Source organism: Peromyscus maniculatus, chromosome 13 (genome assembly GCF_049852395.1).
Source record: "Peromyscus maniculatus bairdii isolate BWxNUB_F1_BW_parent chromosome 13, HU_Pman_BW_mat_3.1, whole genome shotgun sequence".
Taxonomy (NCBI): Eukaryota; Metazoa; Chordata; class Mammalia; order Rodentia; family Cricetidae; genus Peromyscus; species Peromyscus maniculatus.
Window position 1 is genome coordinate 50,523,188 of NC_134864.1, and position 22,610 is coordinate 50,545,797.

At 43.4% G+C, this 22,610-nt stretch overlaps 1 protein-coding gene across 8 annotated transcripts in view; it reads left to right on the plus strand.

The window, feature by feature from the left end:
- Mdh1b (malate dehydrogenase 1B) overlaps positions 1–19,201 on the plus strand; it is a 37,918-nt gene extending 18,717 nt beyond the window's left edge. For all 8 annotated transcript variants that reach the window (XM_006975003.4, XM_015993905.3, XM_015993906.3 and 5 more), the window contains 4 exons: positions 6,205–6,344; positions 6,631–6,682; positions 16,650–16,715; positions 18,961–19,201. In XM_006975003.4, the coding sequence (XP_006975065.1) occupies positions 6,205–6,344; positions 6,631–6,682; positions 16,650–16,715; positions 18,961–18,992 (290 nt within the window). In that variant the 3' untranslated portion in view covers positions 18,993–19,201. The remainder of the gene's footprint in view (positions 1–6,204; positions 6,345–6,630; positions 6,683–16,649; positions 16,716–18,960) is intronic.
- Positions 19,202–22,610: the final 3,409 nt, after the last annotated feature.

The window sequence follows — 22,610 nt, forward strand, 5'->3', positions numbered from 1 at the left end:
TTACAATGCCCAGTCCATTTGCATTTCACAAATTTGGAGAAAATATCCCATTATCTATCCTATCTTAGTCCAAAGTTTTATACCTAAACCATTTTTTGTCATAACTTGTATTACCATCCTAAAATATCTTTTTAGATCTTAAAACTTTTTAGATTAAAAAAAACTTGAGGTTTTATATTTCTCAGCCTTATAAACCTTACATCTCTTATGTAAATCTCTTTTCTGAATTTGGTAACAAGGAAACTGTAAAACTATAACCATCTAGTCTTCAATCACCATCAGAGACCCATGAAAGAGAAAATATTACTTGAGTAAACAGGAAGTGCAGAGCAAGCAACTTCCAAAATTATAAGAAATGACAAAACAATCGGCTGCCCGGACAGTCACCCAAGGTTCCTTTGTAATATTGGAGCATCCATCTTCAGCCTGCAGGCCTAGAATACCTGACAGACTTTTCTGTAAAGCAGGAATTTTTGAAGAACTGTCCTACCTTGTTGACAAAGTTTGGCAGTCACTTTCTTTTGTGTCCTTGTCCAATTTAGACAGCATACTGTTAGCCGCCAAGGCAAGGGCAGTTTCTTGCCCAAATGGCTAGTTTTTGCCATAAAGAAAGCAAACTCCATATGGAGGTTCTTTGATTCCCATCGCCCTTTTATGAAGTAGATTGGTGCTGCCAGGAGCAGACATGTCTCACTGTCATGAAAAGCCCTATGTTATTAAACGGTATATTCTGAAGGTCTCTGAAGTGCTTGAAGACCATCTATCTATTCAAACTATGTCTCTGACCTTGAAAATACACCAAATATGACTATAAGTTTGATTGTTATAGTGGACTACTAATCTATATTTCTTTATTATCCTAAATAGCTTTCAAGGGCTATAAGTTTATATTACACTTTAAAATAAACTGCATAGGTACAATATCTTTAAACAAGAATAGAAACATATATACAGTATAACAAAAATAATCTTAAATTTGTATCAGTATACAAAAATCCATACCAATGTAAAATATTTGAGACTAGTGGTTGTTCAAAAGTATATTCAACAATCCACCCTTTAATGTTATCATGTCTGTATTATATCCCCCCTTTTTCCTTCAGAAATAGATCTTTGAATCTAATCTCCTTTGTTTAGCTTTCCCCCTGACCATGACCAATAACAGCTTGTAACCAATCCCCCCTAAACAATGACAAACATCCATAACCAACTGAATGACTGAAAACCACCCACCCCACCTCTTGGGAATGTGGGTGTTATGTTCTCTAGACTACTTCCTGTTGTCTGGGGGTGCTGACATCTTTAGGGGACCCTGAGAAAATTAGGATAATGGTTAAGTCCTGGCTAGAATAGTCTGTGAGGCTGGACCACCTCAGCCAGCAGCCTTGAAGCAGCAGTTCTGGATGTAGAACTCTTAGGAAACTGCAACAGAAGCACTCTGAGAGGCTGCATCACCTGGGCCACTCATTTTCATTGGTTTTGGGTCCCCTTGCTCTGAAAACACATAAACATTCAAAGATAGCATACATATCTGCATTAACACAATTATGGACTGTGCACTGTACACAAACCAGCCAAAGATGATTTTTTGTTTTATGTTTGAGCAAGAAAATATACATTACCTGTCTTGTAGTTTTTCTAGGTTTATTTATGTCTGTAGCTAAGAATTTCAGAGGATACCCCCTACCCACCCATAAAATCTGGTCTCTATTGACCTTGAATGAGTCCACAACTTCTCATTTTCTGTGGAAATAAAAGCATAACCTCATCCCCAAAGTAACATGTTTTTTTTTTTACTTCCATTTTGAAGTTAAGGCATTTTTAAAATGTATAGGTTGATTTAATTTAGTAGTTTTTTTTTATAATCCAATGTCTCTCAGCAGTTATTGTTTGCTCATCAACAATTAAAAAAAATTAAAGTCAATACAACACCATACAGGACCCAGACTCCCTATATATTTCCCATCTCTACATAACTTATTCTTTTTTATTAATAAATATTTTATTTATGATTTACTTTTTTCTATGACTGTCTATACTCACTTTCTTTTCTTTCTTAAGCCTACACACAATCTTAGATACACTTTAACCTGTTTAGAAGTTCTTTCCAGCTGGATCTGTCTTTACTGAGCATCTGCAACATTCTCTGATTGTGTGAGACCAATCTTAAACTGCTAATGTCAGCTGCCAGCAGGGCTTGGTTTAGTGCATTTCACTGGTGTGTGCTCGAGGCTGGCTCAGCCTGCAGGCAGCAGCCGGTAGGTAGCTGCACCTCTGTATGATGCCAAGCACCAGCCCGCCTGAGAGCCTGCAGGACTGGGAAGCTACATCTGGCTCTTGGTCCAGAACTTTGTTTTGCTTTCTTGGGCCCTATGTTTGAATATATGAGCCCCCACACTGGATGCCATTTGTAGTTGGACTTTTTTGTCAGACCACCAGCTCCCCAATAATGACACAGAGACTTATTATTAATTATGAAAGCTCAGCTAATAGTTTAGACTTATATCTAACTAGCTCTCATAACTTAAATTAACCTGTTTCTATTAATTTCCTTTCTGCCTTGTGGCTCTATTACCTCATCTCCTTAGTGCCCATCCGGCTTGCCCTGCATCCCTGGCATCTCTGCCCTCCCTCTTCCAGCATCCTCTGTGCCTGGAAATCCTTTTCGCTTTTTATTAAACCATTCAGAGTGACACATTTTCACAGTGTACAAAAATATTATTCCACAACAGGCTGCCGCCCATCACCAAAACTGCAGAGGCATGCTGTAAGCTAACACGTATGCGTAAGTCTCCCATCATCCTCACAAACTAGGAAAGACAGTGGCTGCTGCTGTGTCCTCTGTAGGTTCAACCTTAAGCATTTCTTCCTTTTTGTTTTTGTCAATCTTGTTCACTCCCTGATCTTCAGACCCGGGCCTCTCTGCTGAGTTCTAGCCTCAGTCGATTGGAAACATGACCACGTGGACACCATGCTGTCAACCCAACATATGGCAACCTGAACCTGCTGGCTTCCTTCCCACTCAGCTCCATCCCTGGCATCCCTCGTGTTATCAATAATGCCACCATCTCCTCCTTGTTCCAATTTCAGTGCAGCTCAGAGACGTCATCTAAAATCTCCAGTGTGAGAATTAATGTCTGTCTCTCCCCATGCTCACACAGCATGTTGTTCCTCTCTCAGACGGAATATTCTAATGGACCTTTGTAGATGCATACATCCTCTTCATTAGAATATCCGCACTGAGGGTAGGGCTTCCTCTGTGTCACCTCCACATCCCTATGGGAGAAGTATCTCAGGTGACGCTCAGTCAGAAGTGTACAGTTGAAGTAGCAATGCCTGAACATTGCCACACTGGGCTTCAAGTTGGTTGGTATGTTACCTTTGTGGAGAAACAGGCATTGAAAACCCTCAGCAGATCCTCGCTTGACCTGAGTTCAGTTTGCTTTCTGGGATTCATACGGACGAAGGAGAGGACCTCCAAACATGCACATGGCACATGCGCACGCACACACACACACACACACACACACACACACACACACACACACACACACACACACACTGTACCATATACAGGCCAGTAGTGAGCTGTGCCTCCCACAGCCACTGACAGCAGTGATTCTGATGTGCAGAATAGCAGGATTTAGCAATGCACTACCTGAAAGCCATTCGTAGGAAGTGAATACAATAGGAAGTAAGTATGATTAGTGTTACAAGAACACAGGTGGAGAATTGGAAGCTGCAAGGAAATAACCAGGTCTCCTGCCCACTTTCTCCTCTCCTCTCCTCTCCTCTCCTCTCCTCTCCTCTCCTCTCCTCTCCTCTCCTCTCCTCTCCTCTCCTCTCCTCTTCTCCCCTCTCCTCTCCTTTCCCAGTCCAGCATTCCTTGCCAACATGGCTGCTATAATGTGCTGGTTTTGTGTCAACTTGACACTAGCTGCAGTCACTGGAGAGGAGGGAGCCTCAATTGAGAAAATGCCTCCGTGAGATCGGGTTACCGACAAGCCTATAAGGCATTTTCTTAATTCGTGATTGATGCAGGAGGACCCTGCCTAATGTCGGCGGGACCACTCCTGGGTTGTTGGTGGTCCTGGGCTCTATAAGAAAGCAGGGTGAGTATGCTATATGGAGCAAACCAGTGAGCATCACTCCTCCATGGCCTCTGCATCAGCTCCTGCCTCCAGGTTCCTGCTGTTTGAATTCCTTCAATGATCAACAATGGTGATTGTTAGATCCAAAGGAAGCTCCAGTTTCCAAAACTCTAAAAGTCAGTTCAAGCCGGGCGGTGGTGGCGCACGCCTTTAATCCCAGCACTCGGGAGGCAGAGCCAGGCGGATCTCTGTGAGTTCGAGGCCAGCCTGGGCTACCAAGTGAGCTCCAGGAAAGGCGCAAAGCTACGCAGAGAAACCCTGTCTCGAAAAACCAAAAAAAAAAAAAAAAAAAAAAAAGTCAGTTCAAATATCCAGAAATGGGCTCAACCTGGAATATAGAAGAAGTTCTGGTGGTTAGATAAAAGCCAGAATTCCTCCGGCATTTGTGAAGCTGGTCGCCCGCTACCAAAGCAGTTATTTCCCTTACCTCGGGCAGAACCGGCAAATGACTAATGTAGTGCCTATTAGCATGCCAAAATGCATGCTGGCCTCCTGGCTCCTTCAGAATCACAAGAACCTGTTACACATTTCAAAGTCCATGCTAACCTCCTAGCCCTTCCCAACCTCCTCCCCTACTCCCTCAAGCTTACGTTTCTCCTAGCTACTCATTCTCCTTACTGGCCCTTGGAAGCCAGGCGATACCTACAGCTCCGTTCTGGTGGGGATGGTTTCCCCACAGGAAGGTAGCAGTTTTGCTCCTGTCTGGAAGAGCCCTTACAGCTCCACTCTGCTCTGCTAAGGGAGTTCCCCACAGAGAACAGCTTTGCTCCTGCTCCCAAAAAAGTTGTTACTTCTCTGCTCCACTGTGCTAAGCGAGTTTTCCCGGCAGAAATGTAGCAGTTCTGTTCTTGCTCCAGCGAAAATTGTTACTTCTCTGCCCCAGCCCACTGGAGTAAAAGAAGTCACCCAAACCTCATTCAAGGGATTTATTGGGAAGGAGGAATCCAAGAGAGTGGCTGCCTCTGCCTGGGCGGAAAAGGCAGCTCCAAGCTAAACAGGCACAGGACTTACGGAGCTTCTTAGAGGCAGAGTTTTTCTAGGGTGAAGATTTTCAGGGTAGGAATGGGTTAGATTTCAATCCCTGAGCTTGGACAAGCTCAGAGATAGGCTGGATTTCCTCCTCGGGGATTGGTTGATTGGATAGTGCTGAGTTGGTCAAGGGCAGAGTATGTTTCTTTGGCTCTGATTTCAGGGACAGGGTGTTTTTCTCTCGCTGGCCCTTTTTAACCTTTTGGCTCTGGTTTCAGGGTCAGTGTTTCTTTGGCTGACCCTTTTACCCTATATTTATAACCCTGTTTTTGCTGTCTGTCTATCTATCTATCTATCTATCTATCTATCTATCTATCTATCTATCTACCTATCTACCTACCTACCTGTCATCTTTATGTCCCCCTTCTCTCTTTGCCCCCCCCTCACTTTATCTCTCTGCTTCTGTTTCTATCATGACCAGGTCCAGTCTACTTTCTTTCTCTGCTCTGGACTCTTCCAGATGCCTCTGGGTGTTCTCTCTCGCATATCTACAATAAAAAAAAACTCCCCCCTTAATCATATCATGGAGCGGCTGCGTCATCAGTTTATACAAGGATGAAGCATAAGCCAAATAAACCCTTTTCTTCCCCAGGTTGCTTTGGCCATGGTGTTTCATCACAGCCATAGCGACCCTGACTAGGATATGGAGTAAGCTAGAACAGAAGGCCAGATTAGACAGGGGGTTCAGGCTCGTGGGAGACATGCAGAGCCCTGGACCGGCTATGGGAAACAGGCGCAAATTACACACAAGGCGTGGAAAAGAAAAGCACTTCCTTTCTTGTAGGGGACCAGAATTTGATGCCCAGTATTCGTATCAGGCATCCCACACTACCTGTAACCCCAGATTCAGGGCATCTAACACCCTCTGCTGGCCTCCTTATGTGTATGAATGCACACGCGCATGCACACGCGCACACACTCACACACACACACTTAAAATTGTGTACTATGAGTGTCGTTCTCAGTCCTTTTTCCAAATCCTTCCTGATTTGCTCATGGTCTGCCTTGTGTGTGTTCCCTGCAGGCCAGTTTGGTATTCCCGAAGGGCTCGTCTTTTCCATGCCTGTGAAATTTGAGAACGGAACTTGGGTGGTTCTTACAGACCTTGAGGACATTTCACTGACTCCGCAGATAATAAACAGGCTCGCAGACGATCTGGTTCAGGTAAGGCAGGGGACTGCAAAGGAGCTGGTCTTGATAATGCTCCTCACATGGTTCTGTAGGCTAAGGTGTGCATGCTTTTCTGGGCTCGATTTACATCATATTCCTGAAAACCATAAAGCAGCAAAGGTTTGGAGAATACAGCAAAAACGCCTGTTATGCATCTGGTTTTATAATTTTCAGTATGCTAAAAATGTTTGTTTCAAATCAAGAACCAAAGAATTTTTCTGTTAAAGAATGATTCAGTGGGTACTGTCGTTTAATTCTCTGATTATAAATTTTTCAACAGGAGAAACTTGTTGCACTCGGAGACATATTATCTTTTCAGCCAATTCAAGAAGGTAATCTCATAAATGTGTTGTTTACTGAGCTAATGTCAAAATGGTACTATAAGGATGTAGGGATGATTTAGGGATGTAAGGATGTAGGGATGTAGGGATATATGGAAGGTTCGGTGGTTAACAGCACTGGCTGCTCTTACAGAGAACCTAGGTTGGATTTTCAGCTCCCCCTTGGTGACACACACACACACACATCCACAACTCCAGTTTCAGTGTGTCCGGTGCCCTTTCCTGGCCTCCTTTTTCACCAGACACACATGTGGTGTACAGATAGGCGCAGGCAAAGTGCTCATACACATAAAATAAAAATAAATCTTTTTTTTTTTAAAAAAAGGTACTATAGGCTGGAGTGGTGGCCTATGGGTAAGAGCACTCGCTGTGCAAACATGAAGTTTGAATTGTTGGCACTAACACAGGAAAGTAAGTGTGGCCACACACATGTGCCTACCAGCCCAATGCTTTGGGCAGGGAAGAGATGCGAAGGTCTCTGAGGCTTGTTAGGAGCTAGCCCAGCTCCATTTCAGTGAGAGACCCTGTCTTAAAAACAGAGTGGAGAGTGATAAGAAGAGCTATGGCCTCCTCCTTTTGCCTGTCCACACACGGCCAGGCCCATGCACCTGCATTCACATCCATATTCACATGCAGGTCACACACGTAGGAAATACTTGTTGTAACTGGATTACTATTACTAATATAGATAACTAGAATCTGTATTTTGTTTTTAAACTAAATTGTTAGCAAAGTGAGCTGTTAAGTTCAGCATGTCTTTAGAAACAAATGCTAAGGAAATCGTATTTTTAGAATACAGTGGCCTTATAAATTTTGTATATTCTACATTTTCTAGTTTTCTAGAATGAATATAACAAATTAGCAGACATCAGGTGGTTTAAGACTAAGGTATCAGGAGAGCCATGTTCTCTGCAAGCTCTGGAGAAGAACCCTTCTTTACCTGGCCTAACTTCGAGCAGAAGTTCTTGGCCGTGTTGGCTTGTAACTACATCACTCCATTGTTTGCCATCCTGCACGTCTGTCTGTCCAATGGATGTCTGTGTTTCCAAAACTCCCTCTAGTCACAAAGACATTAGTCATTGCATTTAGGACCTGTCTTAATCCAATATGACTCCATTTAAAATTTCATTTGTAACTTTTCATTATATATATGTGTGTGCACATTCATGAATTTATGTGTACCACATGAGTGCAAGAGCCGGCAGAGACCACAAGAGAGTGTTGGGTCCCCTGGAACTGGCAGCTGTAAGCTTCCATGTGGGTGCTGGGAACCAAACTCTGGTCCTCTGAAGAGCAGCAAGTGCCCTTACCTGCTGAGCTCTTGTCGGCCCCTGTAAAACCCCATTTGAAACTGATTATCTTGCTAAGTCTCTGTTTACAAACACGGCTACAAGCACAGGCACCAGCGGTTAGAACTGCAATGTACGCTTTGGGAAGCAGGGCCTAACCTATCAGACCATATTTACTTTCAAATAACTTTATTTAAACGCTGGTAACTCTCAATAAACACATTTTTCTCACTGACATTTTCTCTAATCATAAACTCATCAGGAAGTGCTGCCATCTCTCCATTTTTCTTCTTTTTGCCATTAAAAAAAAAAAACTTCTTAAGGTAGCACATGCCTAGCACTCAGGTGGCAGAGGCAGGCAGAGCTCTGTGAGTTTGAGGCCAGCCTGATCTACATAGTAAGTTCCAGGACAGCCAGGGCTCTGAGGAGAGACCCTGCCTTGAAAAGCAAAACAAAACAAACAAACAAAAACAACAATAAATTCTCAGCTTACATACATTTGTTTATGCAAAGAGCATTAAACAAATATCTTTTCCAACCTAAGATTCTCTCTTTCTGCTAATATTTGTGGAGGGCCAACAGTGAGCTGACGGTAGAGACTGGAAGTACAGAGTAGAAAAAGTAGGTGGTGGCCACGCCTTACACAAACAACATCTTTGTCTACACCTCGGGAAGGAGAAGCAAGGGGTTCTGGGAGGGCTTATGTCTGGGAATAGAAGAGAAACCCTGGCCAGCGGGCACCTAGATGGGCTTGTTTGAAAGGGCTCCGGGAGAGCTTGGGTGATCAAGCCTAAGCAGAACAGCCCGAGGAGGAAGAAGAGCCATGAAGACCAGCTAATGGAAGACTTCTGGGAACAGGTGGCAGAGGGCAATGGGATGGGGCAGGAGAGCCAGACACACAGGAGGAGCAATGAAGCCCGGTCAGTTGTGCAAACCGTTCAGAAAGCAAGCCTGTTCACAGAAGACAGAGGTGTGAAGAGAGTAGCACATTCACATGAAGAAAGGGTGATTTCAGCCAAAACTCGAAATAATGGAAAGCCAAAAGCTGTGAGGAGATACCATTCTCAAGACTTGATGATGGACTGACTCTGCAGAGTCCCGGAGGACTCGGGTTCTTTCTGGTTGGGCAAACAGGTAGATTTATTGACAAGGGAAAATGGCAAACAAGAACACCAGCATTCGGAGACGGGGATATAAGCCCACGGGTGTGTCAGTGGGTGTGAGTGGGACATGAGAAGCTGTAATGTGAGAGCAGCTGAAGAGTGAGTTGGAGGTCTTACAGTCTGACTGTGAAATACCTATGCAGTGTCTGAAATGGAAATATCAGATAGAGAGTGTCTTACTTTTTAGAGTAAGGAAAGTCCTGGAGGACAATTGTCAGAAAGGGAGCTGTTGCTACCTAAACAGCAATGGACACCTGATGATGCTGGCTTTATGTAGAAAACTAGAGATTAAGGAGGGATCCAGCCTGGGATAGTTACATAGAGGAGGAGAGGTTGGCAAACGTGCATGAGGGAAAGATGGGATGAGATGAGATGATGTCAGGAAGGAAGACCAAGTTGTATAATGTTGATGGCAGTGGGGAAGAGGGCCTGTCACACAGAATGAGGCCTCCAACCTACCCAATGAATGGATGGCACAGACGTCATTCACAGCTTTGGTGAGAATAACTTTATGGAATGAAAGGGGAAGAAATGAGACGAGAATAGAGAAAAAGGACTTCAGATTGTGGAGCTTGTGTGTTTAATGCTATGGGCCAGAGGAACGCACTGGGAGGTGCTATGAGCAATGGGGAAGGGATTTCTGAAGGCAATAACAATTAAGATGGGTTATGAGAAAAACACAAGACGGGTGGTAAATAGGAGGGTTCTAGTCAGAGGGAGCAACATACAGAAATGCAAAGAAGTAAGGAAAAGTGTTCCAAGACCTGATACATTTTCTACACAAAATAGAGCTTGACGTGAAGAATGTCTGGAGACAGGGAACTAGGAACCATTTTAAACCAACAAGGGATGGGGGACAGGAAAGAGAGGGAAGTAAATTTTAAGTTTGGCATGGTTGCTATCTGTAATGTCTGAAATAGAAGAATGAATCAAAAGAAAAACAAGTAGCAAGACCAACTCTGCAGCAGGAAGAGAGATAAGAGCCTAACAAAGCAGTGGCCATGGTGGTATAGAGGCACAGCTGGATTTGAAAGAGTTACAGTTGACAGAAGTTGGGCAGTCTGAGACAGAGGATAAGAAAAGGCCAGATGGGGGGTGGGGGGGCTAGAATGTGCCAAGGGTTGGGGCTGGAGAAATGGCCCAGTAGGTAAAGCACTTGCCAGTAGGTGCGAAGATGCTGGGTGGGCACAGACAGGAGGATCTTTGGTGTTTGCTAGGCAGGCTAGACAAATGGTGAACTCGAGATTCAGTGAGACCATTCCTCAAATAATAAGGTAAAGAGCAGTTAAGGAAGACAGCTGACATCAACCTCTGGCCTGCACAAATATGTATGTATGGAAACACGCACACATGCACACAAACACACACACACACACACACACACACGCACACGCACACGCACAAGCACGTGCACACATACACACACACACACACACACACACACACGCACAAGTACACGTGTATGCACAGATGCACGTATAAAGTGCCCAGGGCCTTTGGCCTTAGGACATATCAATTAGGACTATCATTCCCTGGAATAGAATTCCTCAACAGTGAGCCCCAAATGGGCTAGAAATGTGGAGCTGTTGATCTCAGTCCTAAGAACAGCTTGGGTAAGTTGGGGTCCCCAAGCTGGTTGCCTCCACTGCCCTTGTCATGTGCTATGTGTGCTGTCATAAAAGTGACTGGCAGAGCATGATTAAGGTAAAGCATAATGATGAAGGAGCAGGTTTTCAGGAATCCTGTAAGTGAATGTGTCTACTGAACAATGGACACATGCCTCTAAGCATAAGACAGATCTGGGCTGGATAGGTGTAGAAGTAACTGTCTTATTCAATAAGAAACACAGAGCCAATACAGAGATGAAAGCCAAGAGGTCAGAGCAATTAGCTAAGAGCTAAAAACCTTACCCTTCACTGTCGCTGTTGTCCTACCTCTCCGAAAGAGAGCTACTTCCTGTGTGTCTGTCTTTTTATAGTGTTTCTGTTCTGCCTTCTCATTGGTTGTAAACCCAACCACATGACCGCCGCGTCACTGCCTGTCTGTACAGACCTCCAGGTCTTCTATGGTTGGTATTGAGATTAAAGGCGTGTGTCTCCATGCTGGCTGTATCCTTGACCACACAGAGATCCACCTAGCTCTGCCTACCAAATGCTGGGATTAAAGGCATGCACCACCACTGCCCAGCTTCTGCTATGGCTCTAATAGCTCTGACCCCGGGGCAACTTTATTTATTAACATACAAATCACATTTTAGTACAAATAGAATATCACCATAGATAGGAGGCTTTGGAGCGATCAATAACCATTACTTTTTAGAAGAAACTGGTAGCTATGGGGACCTCTAGGAGCAGGTCACAGTGACTAGAGTAGGAATGCTTCTTCACTTGTGGTCTCTCCTCCCTTTGGACTTGGTTTTGTGAACGTTGCATATCCCCCAAAAAATGAACATACACATTCAAAAATAGAAAGAAATGGGTGACTATCTGGATGGGCGGATGTCAGTATTTAACCACCATTAGGAAGAGGGTGAAGCTAGAGGAGAGTGAGGAGAAGAGTCCTCACGACAGAACACAGGATCAGTTCTAAACCAGGAGCATGTCTAGTGTTAAGTCTGGAGGAGGAGGTGGTGTTTGCAGATGGAGGTACCTGTGTGGGCAAGGAGAGTGTGGAACAGAGCAGGAGGGAAGACCCTGGAGTGAAAGACGGTAATGAAGAAAGGCAAGGTTGGCAATAACTAATTATAACGGAGAAAAATTATACAGAAAAGGTACAGGTAGTTCAATGGAAGTCAGAGACCAAAACATAACAGAGTCCAGTGTGTAGTTGTGGGATTCCCTAAAAAGATGCCCGCTGTCTGGATGCAGATGTGGAACATGCCCCCAAATATTAGTGTGTACTTCATCCCATTTTCTGAGAATGGTGGAACTCAATGCTGTGTTCCAAAAATTATTCTGAGGTTTTTCATACTAATTTTATTTAGAAAAACAAATTATCTCTCAAAAGTTTCTTCTTTTTCTCATCTTCTTCCCTTTTTTTTTAAACTCAGGTTTTAAGTAGTTGCTGAGGTGATTTGGGTCATCAGCATTGAAAATGAGCCCAATCTTGTTGCTTTGCTTAGCATTTGAGGAGGAAGAGGGTAAGGCAAAGAAGTTTCAAGTAACAGTGATAAAGATAGGCTATATTTGGTGGGTCTCTATTGCACAAAGAAGGAAAAGCTAACTAGAAATCAAGTTTTCAAAGTCTAACCAGAGGCCATATAAAACGTATCTAAGAACCTATCGGTGAAAATTCCAACCATCTAAGACGGTTGCTTTCTTTCAGAATGAACTAGTTAAAAAAAAAATCTGGCAGAAGGCCATTGGTTGAGACCAAAGAGGATTTAGTGGAGTGTGGGTAGAATGCGAGGCTGGGGATTTCAGAGCTTGGCTGATGATCAAGTCCCTAGAACCGAGCCAAAACAAACACAGCCCCGAGGCAGAATGAAGGTGGGGGCTTCAGGTTGTAGAAGTCCAAGGGGCAGCTGGTTTTAACATGAATTCTTTTCTTCTTAAAATTTACAGGTCCCCTGGGTGGCTGCCTGGGTTTGGCAGACTAAGGCTGTAATTTTCTTTCTCTAGAAAGGGCTACAAAACTGTCATCCTGTATTTGACTCATTGACTGGTAACTGGTCCTAAATTTCCCAACTATACTTGATTATAGAGAGTCTTGTGAAAGAATGTGACTATTCAAATTCAGTGGTATATACTGAATTTTTATTAACAAGGGTCAATTGCTTTTTACTTTGTTACCTTTGGACCTTATATCCACTCCAAAAAATAAAACCCACTGTCCTAGATATTCCCAAAATAATGAGAGCATTGCACCTCTCAATTTGGAGATCTCTGTTAATAGCTTGTCAATAAGAAGATTCATGTAGGAGGCTTATGATATCTCTTCAATTATTTTAATATTAATTTTCTGGCCATTAGACTCGAAACTAAATTTTAAAAAGTTTGAAGGGTCTCTGACTTCTCCACAAATGACAACCAGGAAGAGCACAAGGCCATGAATGGTAAGTAGACTCATGTGGAGAAAAAAAACAAGTTCCTTTCAATCTAAGAATTTGCACTGAGTTTCAAAGAAAGGAACTTAACCATCTGTTAGCCATAAAACAGTTAAGACCTTCAAAATCCTCTTCCCATACTAAAACATAAGATCATATTTTATACCTGATCCTAGCCCAAAGGCCAAGCTACATGAGATCATATTTTAAAGGCACTAATAAATCTTTGTAGCAAACTACAGGGTATTCCTTGAGCTCCATGGATCCACTAGTTTCTGTGAGAGGGAGGTTGTCATAGTTAGGGTTTCTATTGCTGTGATAAAACTCTGACCTGAAACAACTTGGGAAAGAATGGGTTTGTTTCAGCTTACGCTTAGACTTGAGAGTCCATCATCAAAGGAAGTCAGGGCCGGAACTCAGAGTAGGAACCCGGAAGCAGGAACTAATGCAGAGGCCATGGAGGAATGCTGCTTAACTGGCTTGCTCAGTCTGCTTTCTTATAGCACCCAGGACCACCACCAGCCCAGAGTGGCACTATCCACTGTGACCTGGGCCCTCCCAAATCAATCATCAATTTAAAAATGCCCTACAGACTTGCCTTCTGGCCAATTCTATGGACGCATTTTCTCAATTGAAATTACCTCTTCCCAAATGACTCAAGATTACATCAAGTTGACATAAAACTATCAAACACAGAGGTTCTAGCCACATAAACTGTGTAGGGAAAGGACCCAAGAGCCTATGACATGTCAAGACTCACAGTTAAACAGCTGAACAAAACAGAGTTTTGTGGCTCAAAATGAAGGAAACATGATTGGCAAGCTAAACACTCAAAGGGAAAAGAAAGATTCATTAACATGAAGGAGAAAACCTAACATGTCTTGAAAATTACTTGGGAACTAAGCTGGCTGAAGAGAAATGAACTGGTGTTAGTTCAGGAACAGCACAGGTCATGCAGCGTAAGAGTTCCAGAGCTCTGCCATACAGCAGTGTGCATGGCTAACAATGTTGTGTTGTGATTCCACATTTTTATGAGGTAGTTTTCATGTCATATGTGTTTTACATCACAAATGGATGTGAAGGGGGAGGAGGGAGGAGCTACGCTGGGAGGAATTATAGTCTTCCAAAACAGGCTTTAAAAAACATATCAAACAGATACCTGCCTTCAAATGCATCTACTGTTTAGTACGTGAAATAGCAGAGCCAAGAGGAAAAATTCAGTTCTGAGAGATGTCTTTGTTCATTCTGGCCATTATTCTAAAAAAACAGCTGGAAGTTACTTCTTGTGGTTCAAGGGGCATGCTGAGATGCGGGCACTGGCAAATTAAGTGTGTGGTCAGGGCAAGTTTTAGTATGTGTTTCTCTGTCTCCACATGGGGGACAAACACCAATGAATTCCCATGGGCCTGTTTTGGAAGACTATAATTCTGAATTCACGAGGATTCTCTACCCCCTCTAGTCACTTCCCAAAATCCAGCCTTCCAGTGTAAGCATGAGAAGGTTTAGACGTCAACCTATGAGTTGATAAGGGTGCAGAACACAAGCATTCGCATCTTATGAAGAGACAGGACTGTGACAGAGGCCCAGGCTAGAATGGAAGCAATTGGGGGATATCCTGTGGTAACTGGGAGTGTCAGGAAAGATTTCCAGAACAGATGACATGGGAGCTTGACTGTAGCGTGATTGATTGACTGTAGGGTGATTGATCCTTCCTTCATGTGATTTATAACAGAAGTGTGTAATTGAAGGGTAGAGGAGAGGGAGATTGTAAAAAGCATCTACCAGAGGGAAAAGAACATGGCAAAGAGGCCTTCAGGTAACCAAGGCAAGGCCAGAAGCACATAGTTTCCCCAAACATTAAGGTATCTGGGTTAGGTCAGAGGATGCAAAATGGACTAACAGACCTGGGAAAGTAGGTAGGTAGGAATCATGTGATGTCTGGCTATAAGGTTATCAACTTGGCTGGTGGATGGTTGGACAAACACGGAATAGTTGGAGGCTGGCCCTGCTGAACTAACCTAGTTATTTCAGTAGCCCCCTGGAGGGTTTTTACAGCCCACATCACTATCCAGAGAACTGAGTCCCAGCCTCAGCAGAGCTTAAGAAGCCTAGACTGAGTCTGTGGAGGCGTTATTCCTCCAGGAAGGCCGACCGAGATCAAGCAATAATAATGAAAGACAAGGCCGACCGAGATCAAGCAATACTAATGAAAGGCTGGAGTGCACCAAGGCCTTGAGAGACCCGAGAAAACCTATCAAATCTGTCATGAAGAAGGTGACTGGCTGCTTTCTGGGATGAGAAGAGGAGAAAGTGAACTGCAGAGAACACATTCTCTAGAACAATTCCAACTTAAGTTGCTAGTTAAAACTTGAGGCACTTAGCCAAGTGAGATTCTTATGCAGACTACAGAACTCCAGTCCCCTGGGTTCCCTAACAAAGCAGAGAAAGTGGCACCGATTTCAGGCTGTCTGGGGGTGACTTGTTGAATGAGCATTAAAATCAATCATACCATATAATTCTTGCTGAATTGTAGAAACTCTGTCTGTGGGCAGCAAAAAAAATTAATGGTTAAGAAAATCAATTTAATCACCAGGACTTTCCCATTGAAATATTATAAAATTGATAACAGGGATTAAGAAAAGATGCTCTTCCAGTTAACTTGGAAATAGATAGCACAGGATAGACCAGGACAGCACAGGATAGACCAGGACAGGATAAGAGAGGATAGAAGGAAGGGAGGGAGGGAGGAAAGAAAAAACAATAGATAAGTAATCCTTATACATATTAATAGTATATACAACATATTAATAACATAATCTGTTTATCAATAGCATGTATTAATCATATATGCTAATTAACATTACACACACACACACACACACACACACACACACACACACACACACACACAAAGCCAAGCATGGTCCTGCCTGTGATTCTAGTACTTAATTAGTTATCTAACTCTACTCAGAATCAGAAACCATCTTGAGCTACCACAATGACATCCTTTCTCAAAAAAAAATTTTTTTTTTGAAATGAATGGTAAGTAAAAGGAGATTAGGAGAGTACTATGGGAAGTAACTTTTGGTTAATCTGTATGTACACAAACATACTGAGCTATGATATCACACACACACACAGGTTTTTGTTTGGTTGTTTGGTTTTGGTGTTTGTTTGTTTGTTTGTTTGTTTGTTTGTTTTTTCGAGACAGGGTTTCTCTGTGTAGCTTTGCGCCTTTCCTGGATCTCGCTCTGTAGACCAGGCTGGCCTCGAACTCACAGAGATCCTCCTGCCTCTGCCTCCCGAGTGCTGGGATTAAAGGCGTGCACCACCACCGCCCGGCACACACACAGTTTTTTACCGTCAATCCTGGCACAAAGTTTGAAAAACACTAACTCAGAATATCCCACAGGCTGTTTATTATATTTGAACCCTGACTTTAGTTTAAATTTTTGTTTCAGAAAGTAAAGATAGCACACAGTCCAGTATAGGCCAGGATGAAGAGAAAGAGCAAGCTGTGTCAGACGGTGAGTCTGCAGAACTGGGGACAATTTCGGGGATGCTCACGGTCAGGGCCCACACTCCTGTTGTAGAGCATGAGATGGTGGTAAAAAGGCTTCAACAACTCGGTTTTCCCCATGAACACTTTGAGAAAGGGGATGAAATCATCCACAACTGCTTTCTTACCGACACGGCTTTTGTGTCGGACCTCAAACTCCCAAGACGCTTCAGCTCAGTCCTGGCCCCGAATGTATTACCCTCTCTACTTTTCTCCACTTAACTCTCCTTTACAAAGCCTAAAATAGCCAACAGGGCAAAAGGGAATCCTCTTCAGAAGGCCCTGAGAGGGGAAGCCTGAGAGACCCAAGTGAAAAATCTCTCTGACACTGAGAACTTTGTTCTCAGTGGTGGAATCATGGAGCGGTGGGGAAACCTTGAGAATACCGATACAGAAGCAAGTATGTTTTCTAAGTCTGCATACACAGAACATGTATGAAATAATAATCTAGTGTGCTTCCATTTTTACCATTCTCTTACCTGCATCCCTTTGTGTAGAAGGAAGCTGGGCATCACTGAGCAGTCACCCAGTGACTTACATTGTGAGGCCAGCATTCAGGGGAGGTTACAGAGAGTTTTAACAGAGTTATCTGTCTGGACAGCTGCTTGCTCTATTGCACATGGAGCCAGGAAATGCTGAAGTCTTAAACTGAGACTCCATACAGATGTGACCTCACATCTTGCAGCTGCTAATGGAGCAAGGCCACCAGGGAAGTGCCCAGGAGGAAGGAAGGAGATGGGAGAAAAGGAGAATGGCCAAAAGTCCACATGTTTTAAATGCTAATTCTTTGGGTTCTCTACTGGCTGCAGAGCATTTTTCAGGTCTGAGTTATCAGCCCATCTCTGAAAAGTTATCAAGTCAAGAAATCACAAATGGTAGACAGTAGACAAAGCATTAATACGTTCTTCTTTTTCTACAAATGGAATTGGTTAGTGTTGGACCCCAAAGTTTAGGGTCTCAAGTGGGCGCCCCAAGAACCCAGACTCCAGTCCAGCTGATGCAACAGCATGAGGATTTTATTAAGCTTCTATATAGAAGGGCAAACTCTGCTCCTAAGAGCAAGAGCCGCATCTTACTGCATCCCCATAAGGGCTTAGAAAGGAAAAATCCACAAAACACATAAGATTACAATTCCCATACAATTTCGTTTCACAAGATCATGGTCTGATCACAGAGTGGGTACAGTCACGTCCCCATGTACATTCTTCCTGAAACCTCAAGGGGGGATATCAGGGCGGGAGTGGAGTTTACACACAGGTCACGGTGGTCCTTCCTGGAACACCTGCAACTATCCCAGTCACAGTGGAGCACATCTCTTAACAGAAATCTCTATACATTGTTATATGGTTGCAGGGGAGATTGAACAATGGATAAGTCAGGTTGCCCTTGGAACTAGATTTTCAGTTTCTCATTTCCTGGTGCTTGAAGTTTCTCCTTTCCTGAGGCTTGGGGGTGTAAGCCTGAAGGGCTAGGGTCTTTCAGTTAGTAGATGATCAGGGTTCCATGCAGTACGATTCTCTCCCAATAATTGCCCCCAAGGGCACAGTGCAGAGATTCAGCCTGGCCTTCTCGTTTAGGAACCACTGCACTTTAACAACCAAAGCTATGATGGGAAGAGTCTGTTCTTTCCCCAGGATGAGTGACAGAGGGAGCTAGGAGATGTGTTCAGCCCTGTGAGTTCTCTTTGCCAAAGCATTTAACTGAGTTCTCCCCAAGAACTCCCTATTTCTTAGGAAAACAAGTTGATAAGGATTTCTTTGTGGCTGCCCAGTCAGGGCGTTCACTCGCAGGATGGTATTTATACATCCAGCAAACACAGACCACTGCACTTGGTATTCTGACAATGCACAACATGATGATGGGCTTTGGAATGAGCTGGCTGCAGAGGACGAGAATTGGTACACTGAGGCAGGGAAAGGCCCAGAGATGAAAATGAGAAGGCTGTAGCTACACACATGCTTCAGAATGAGGAGAAAAGGCAGAGTCACACACAGAAATAGCCAAGTCAGGAAGGAAGCCAGAATTTACACTACCACGTGGCAATGGTTAATGAGGGTCTGGTGGCTTTCTGTCACCACGGAATCTGTCCCACACATGCCTCCTCTCAGCCGCTGAGCCAAACGGGATGCAGGAACCCTTTGGATGGCACAAACAGAAGTTACTGGTGCATTCTAGAGAAACTTACGCATTTCCATGTTTTCTCCCCTTTACAGACTCTGAGGGAAAATTTGAGGACCACCAATAGCTCCAGCCAGATCAAATATGAAGGAATTGAAATTGTAAGAAGTAAAGACCCCTGAGTATCCGCATTTAGAGAGGAGCAACTGAAACAGCAATTAACAGCCCCAAAGTCCCAATGTCATCACTGTATTGCCGGCATCGAATCCCGTTTTTGTTGATTATTGCATGTCCCCCCAAACAAGTGGATGCTTGTCGCTGTTTTAAATATCTTAACATAGTGATGTCAATCATTGTGTCTTTGCCTGGACATCACCTGCTCCCTTCCACCTGACCATCCTGGCACTCACTCTGTAGACCAGGCTGCCCTCAAACTCACAGAGATCTGCCTGCCTCTGCCTCCCGAGTGCTGGGATAAAAGGTGTGCGCCACTATGCCTGGCTTCCACCTGCATTTATTATCGTGGTATGGGTAGAAGCAAGGCAGAAGCATCTGAAACGCCCTGAATTTCCAGAAAGCAATTTGTACCCTAAAAGCTACTTTCTTAAGACACAAAGGCCATGCTTGCTCTCATCCTTAACACTGTGCCTCAACTGGTTGGTCCAGAACTAAAAAGAACATAGTCATCCATTTATTCTCCTCTCCTGTCCTCTCCCTTTCTTTCTTCCCCCACCCCCTCCACATATAGATATCTCCATCCCTCCACATACTAACAAATTTAGCCAACACAAAAAGATGAGTAGTTGGCATCTGGGTCTAGTCAATAGTGGTGAACTGGAAAGACTACAAAATCCATGAGATCTTCTGGGCTAGTCGGGTCACCCACCTTCCAAAAACCCCAGATGTGGGCCGTTTTTCTTCAGAAATATTTGGTATTTCCAAGTTTTTGCAAAGTATCTTTGCAACACATTACATAGTTTGGTTAATATTGACTAACTAAGCTTCTATTACTTGACACATGATACGGTCTGAATAAATGGAATTTTGTAGAAAAAGCAGATTTTCACAGAATCACACCATATAAGTAAAAATGGCGATCTTTTCTTAAAACGATACTGCTCAACTCGATGTTCTCATACATCTTCAACATTCGTCGGACCTTATACAAATGTTGCTTAGGAACTCATGAAAGCCCAGGAGACTGGTGAAACACTACAACCTTCTGTGCCTTTTGAAAAAGAAGCTTTTAAGGTACAAGTTGCTTTCTGGAAATTCAGGGCATTTCAGATGCTTCTGCCTTGCTTCCATACCACGATAATAAATGCATAAATAAATGGATAAGTTCCAAACACGACTGGCTTGCTTGCTTCCAACGTCAGCACATTTTCTGGTGCTCTGTATGAATGGCCTGATTCTGAATCAAGAGCAGAGGCTTGTGATCCTCTCCCCACCTGTCTGCATGGGATGATCAGCTAAAAGAGGGGGACCACAAAGAACAATAATTAGACGGATGTCGCACACATGGGTGTATGCATGTTGTTCCTTAACATGCAGAGCCCATCCCTGGTGAAACTGGATTATACTGAGAAATGAATCTGGGGCCAAGAAAATGTGTCTTCAGCCCAAACAAAACTTCCTGCATCCCCTTAAATCAACTCTTTTACTAACAGCACACATTGCAAGGTGGAGATGCTGGAAGAGTGAATATAAACCATAGATACACACCACCTTCCAGTGTAGTGGCCCGGACAGTTATTGATTGCCTCCCCGCCCCCGTGGATTGTAAGCTCTGGCCAGTCATATAATTAGCTGCTTCTCCTACTGGTGAATACCCAAGGAGCTAGAGAGAAGCAAAGGCAGAAATTTCTCCTCTTAAGGGCACAGTCAGCCACATTCTTAGCATGAGTATAAACTATGTCCTGTCTTTGGACCAGTATAGCATGTTCTGGAATAGAGTCCCATATGTGAGTAAACCAACTTAACTTTAATCACTGTATATTACCACACATTTGCCCCAGTTGTAAGCTATAGATTATACTGGGAGGAAAGTATTAGTATTTGCTACTTATTCAAAGGTAGTGCTTCACATCCCCCTTCAGGGAGATTCAGTTTTTCAACTGATGCTTAGTTCTTATAGTAGCCTAATATATAATAGGCCGACTTGGGAAATCTCACATCTGTTTTTTGCTATTAGAAAGAGCATTAATGCAAGATTATTAAAAAATAATTTTCTCGCTGTTGTTAAAGCTGAAATGGTAAGGGCACAAGAGAGGTATATTCAATGTATTCAATAAAAAAGCTAGAACATGTCGATGGGAAGAGCATTATGTAAGTAATTACTGAGCCCAGTGGTCAAAGTCCTTGACCTTTAGAAGGCACTGCTAGTTACCCTCCTCAGAGTCTGCCTCCATCCTCTTAGCTAACAAAATTCTGCTTTTGCTAAAATAACCAATCAGCCCAACACCAGGCTATGACTATTGATCTAGTCCTGCTTGACAGTGATTGGTCTAGGGGTAGTCATATGACCAAGTTTTGAACGATGCTATATAGGGACAAGTCTTCTGGAAATCTGGGGGCAAAGCCTTTACTTCCTTTTCTCCTAAAAGGCTGTCCTATCAAGACGCAGTGCCTACATTACTGGCAGCGATTTGTGAACACGAGGAGAGACGTCACTAGACTAATAAGATGATAATAATAAGCAATGCAAAATGTAGGGGAAATCCTGGCCACGGTGAGCACCAAGAGCTCAGCCTGAGACCAGTTTGAAACTTTGATGATATAATAGACTCTGTGGCTTAAACTCCTGTAGGTTGGGGATTTCTATTACTAATAGATAACTTCTGTATAAAGCTATATACACATCCATATAACTTGGTAGAGAAATAGCTTTCAAGTGCGTGATTTAGAGGAATTTTAAAAATGTATTTAAATAATTTAAACAAATCACTTTTCCCACTTAACCAGGCTTAAAGCCTGGGTTGTCTCAGTTCTTAATAATTTCCCCAATCCCAGCCAGCAAATATCAACAAGATACATCAATACTATACCAGTAGTTTTTGTTATTGTTTTGTTTTACATTAGCACCAATTGAACCCACCCATTAAAACGGATTTCCAGCTAGGCATGGTGGCACGCACCTGTAATCCCAGCACTCAGGAGGTGGAGGCAAGAAAATCAGGAATTCAGGGCCAAAGCTCAGCTACACAGCAAGTTCAAGGCCAGCCTGGCTACCTGAGACCTTGTCTCAATCAAATAGGAAACAGACCAACAAAGACCACTGAGTCTATGATAACCAATGGTTTCAGGTGGAGCCGGAGAATCTGCATTTTCATGCATTTCCAGGTGCTGCTGTTGCTTTGAGGACCACACTTTGATAACCACTGTCCTAGGCTGGCTGGGCAGTCAACTAAACAAGCCATTCCTTGAACTCATTCCATGCACACCCATACCCCAGACTCTCTTGTCTGGATTTCATATCCTGACTACAAGATTCTTATCTAATCTGGTAAAACATTTCAGGATTTCTTCATGCCATCACCATCCAACCAGTCTTCACTGCCCAATGGCGCCTCCACTTCTTGCTACTTCTTGCATAGCGTCTTCCTTTTCTGGGGTCCCACAAATCTGTGTTATTGGGGTCTCTCTAGGCTTAACAGTCTTCTGGCTTAATAACACTTTTTTGTTTGTTTGTTTGTTTAATGGAGATGAGAATTGTGAGCCTCCACAAGACCAAGTGAAGAAAGGT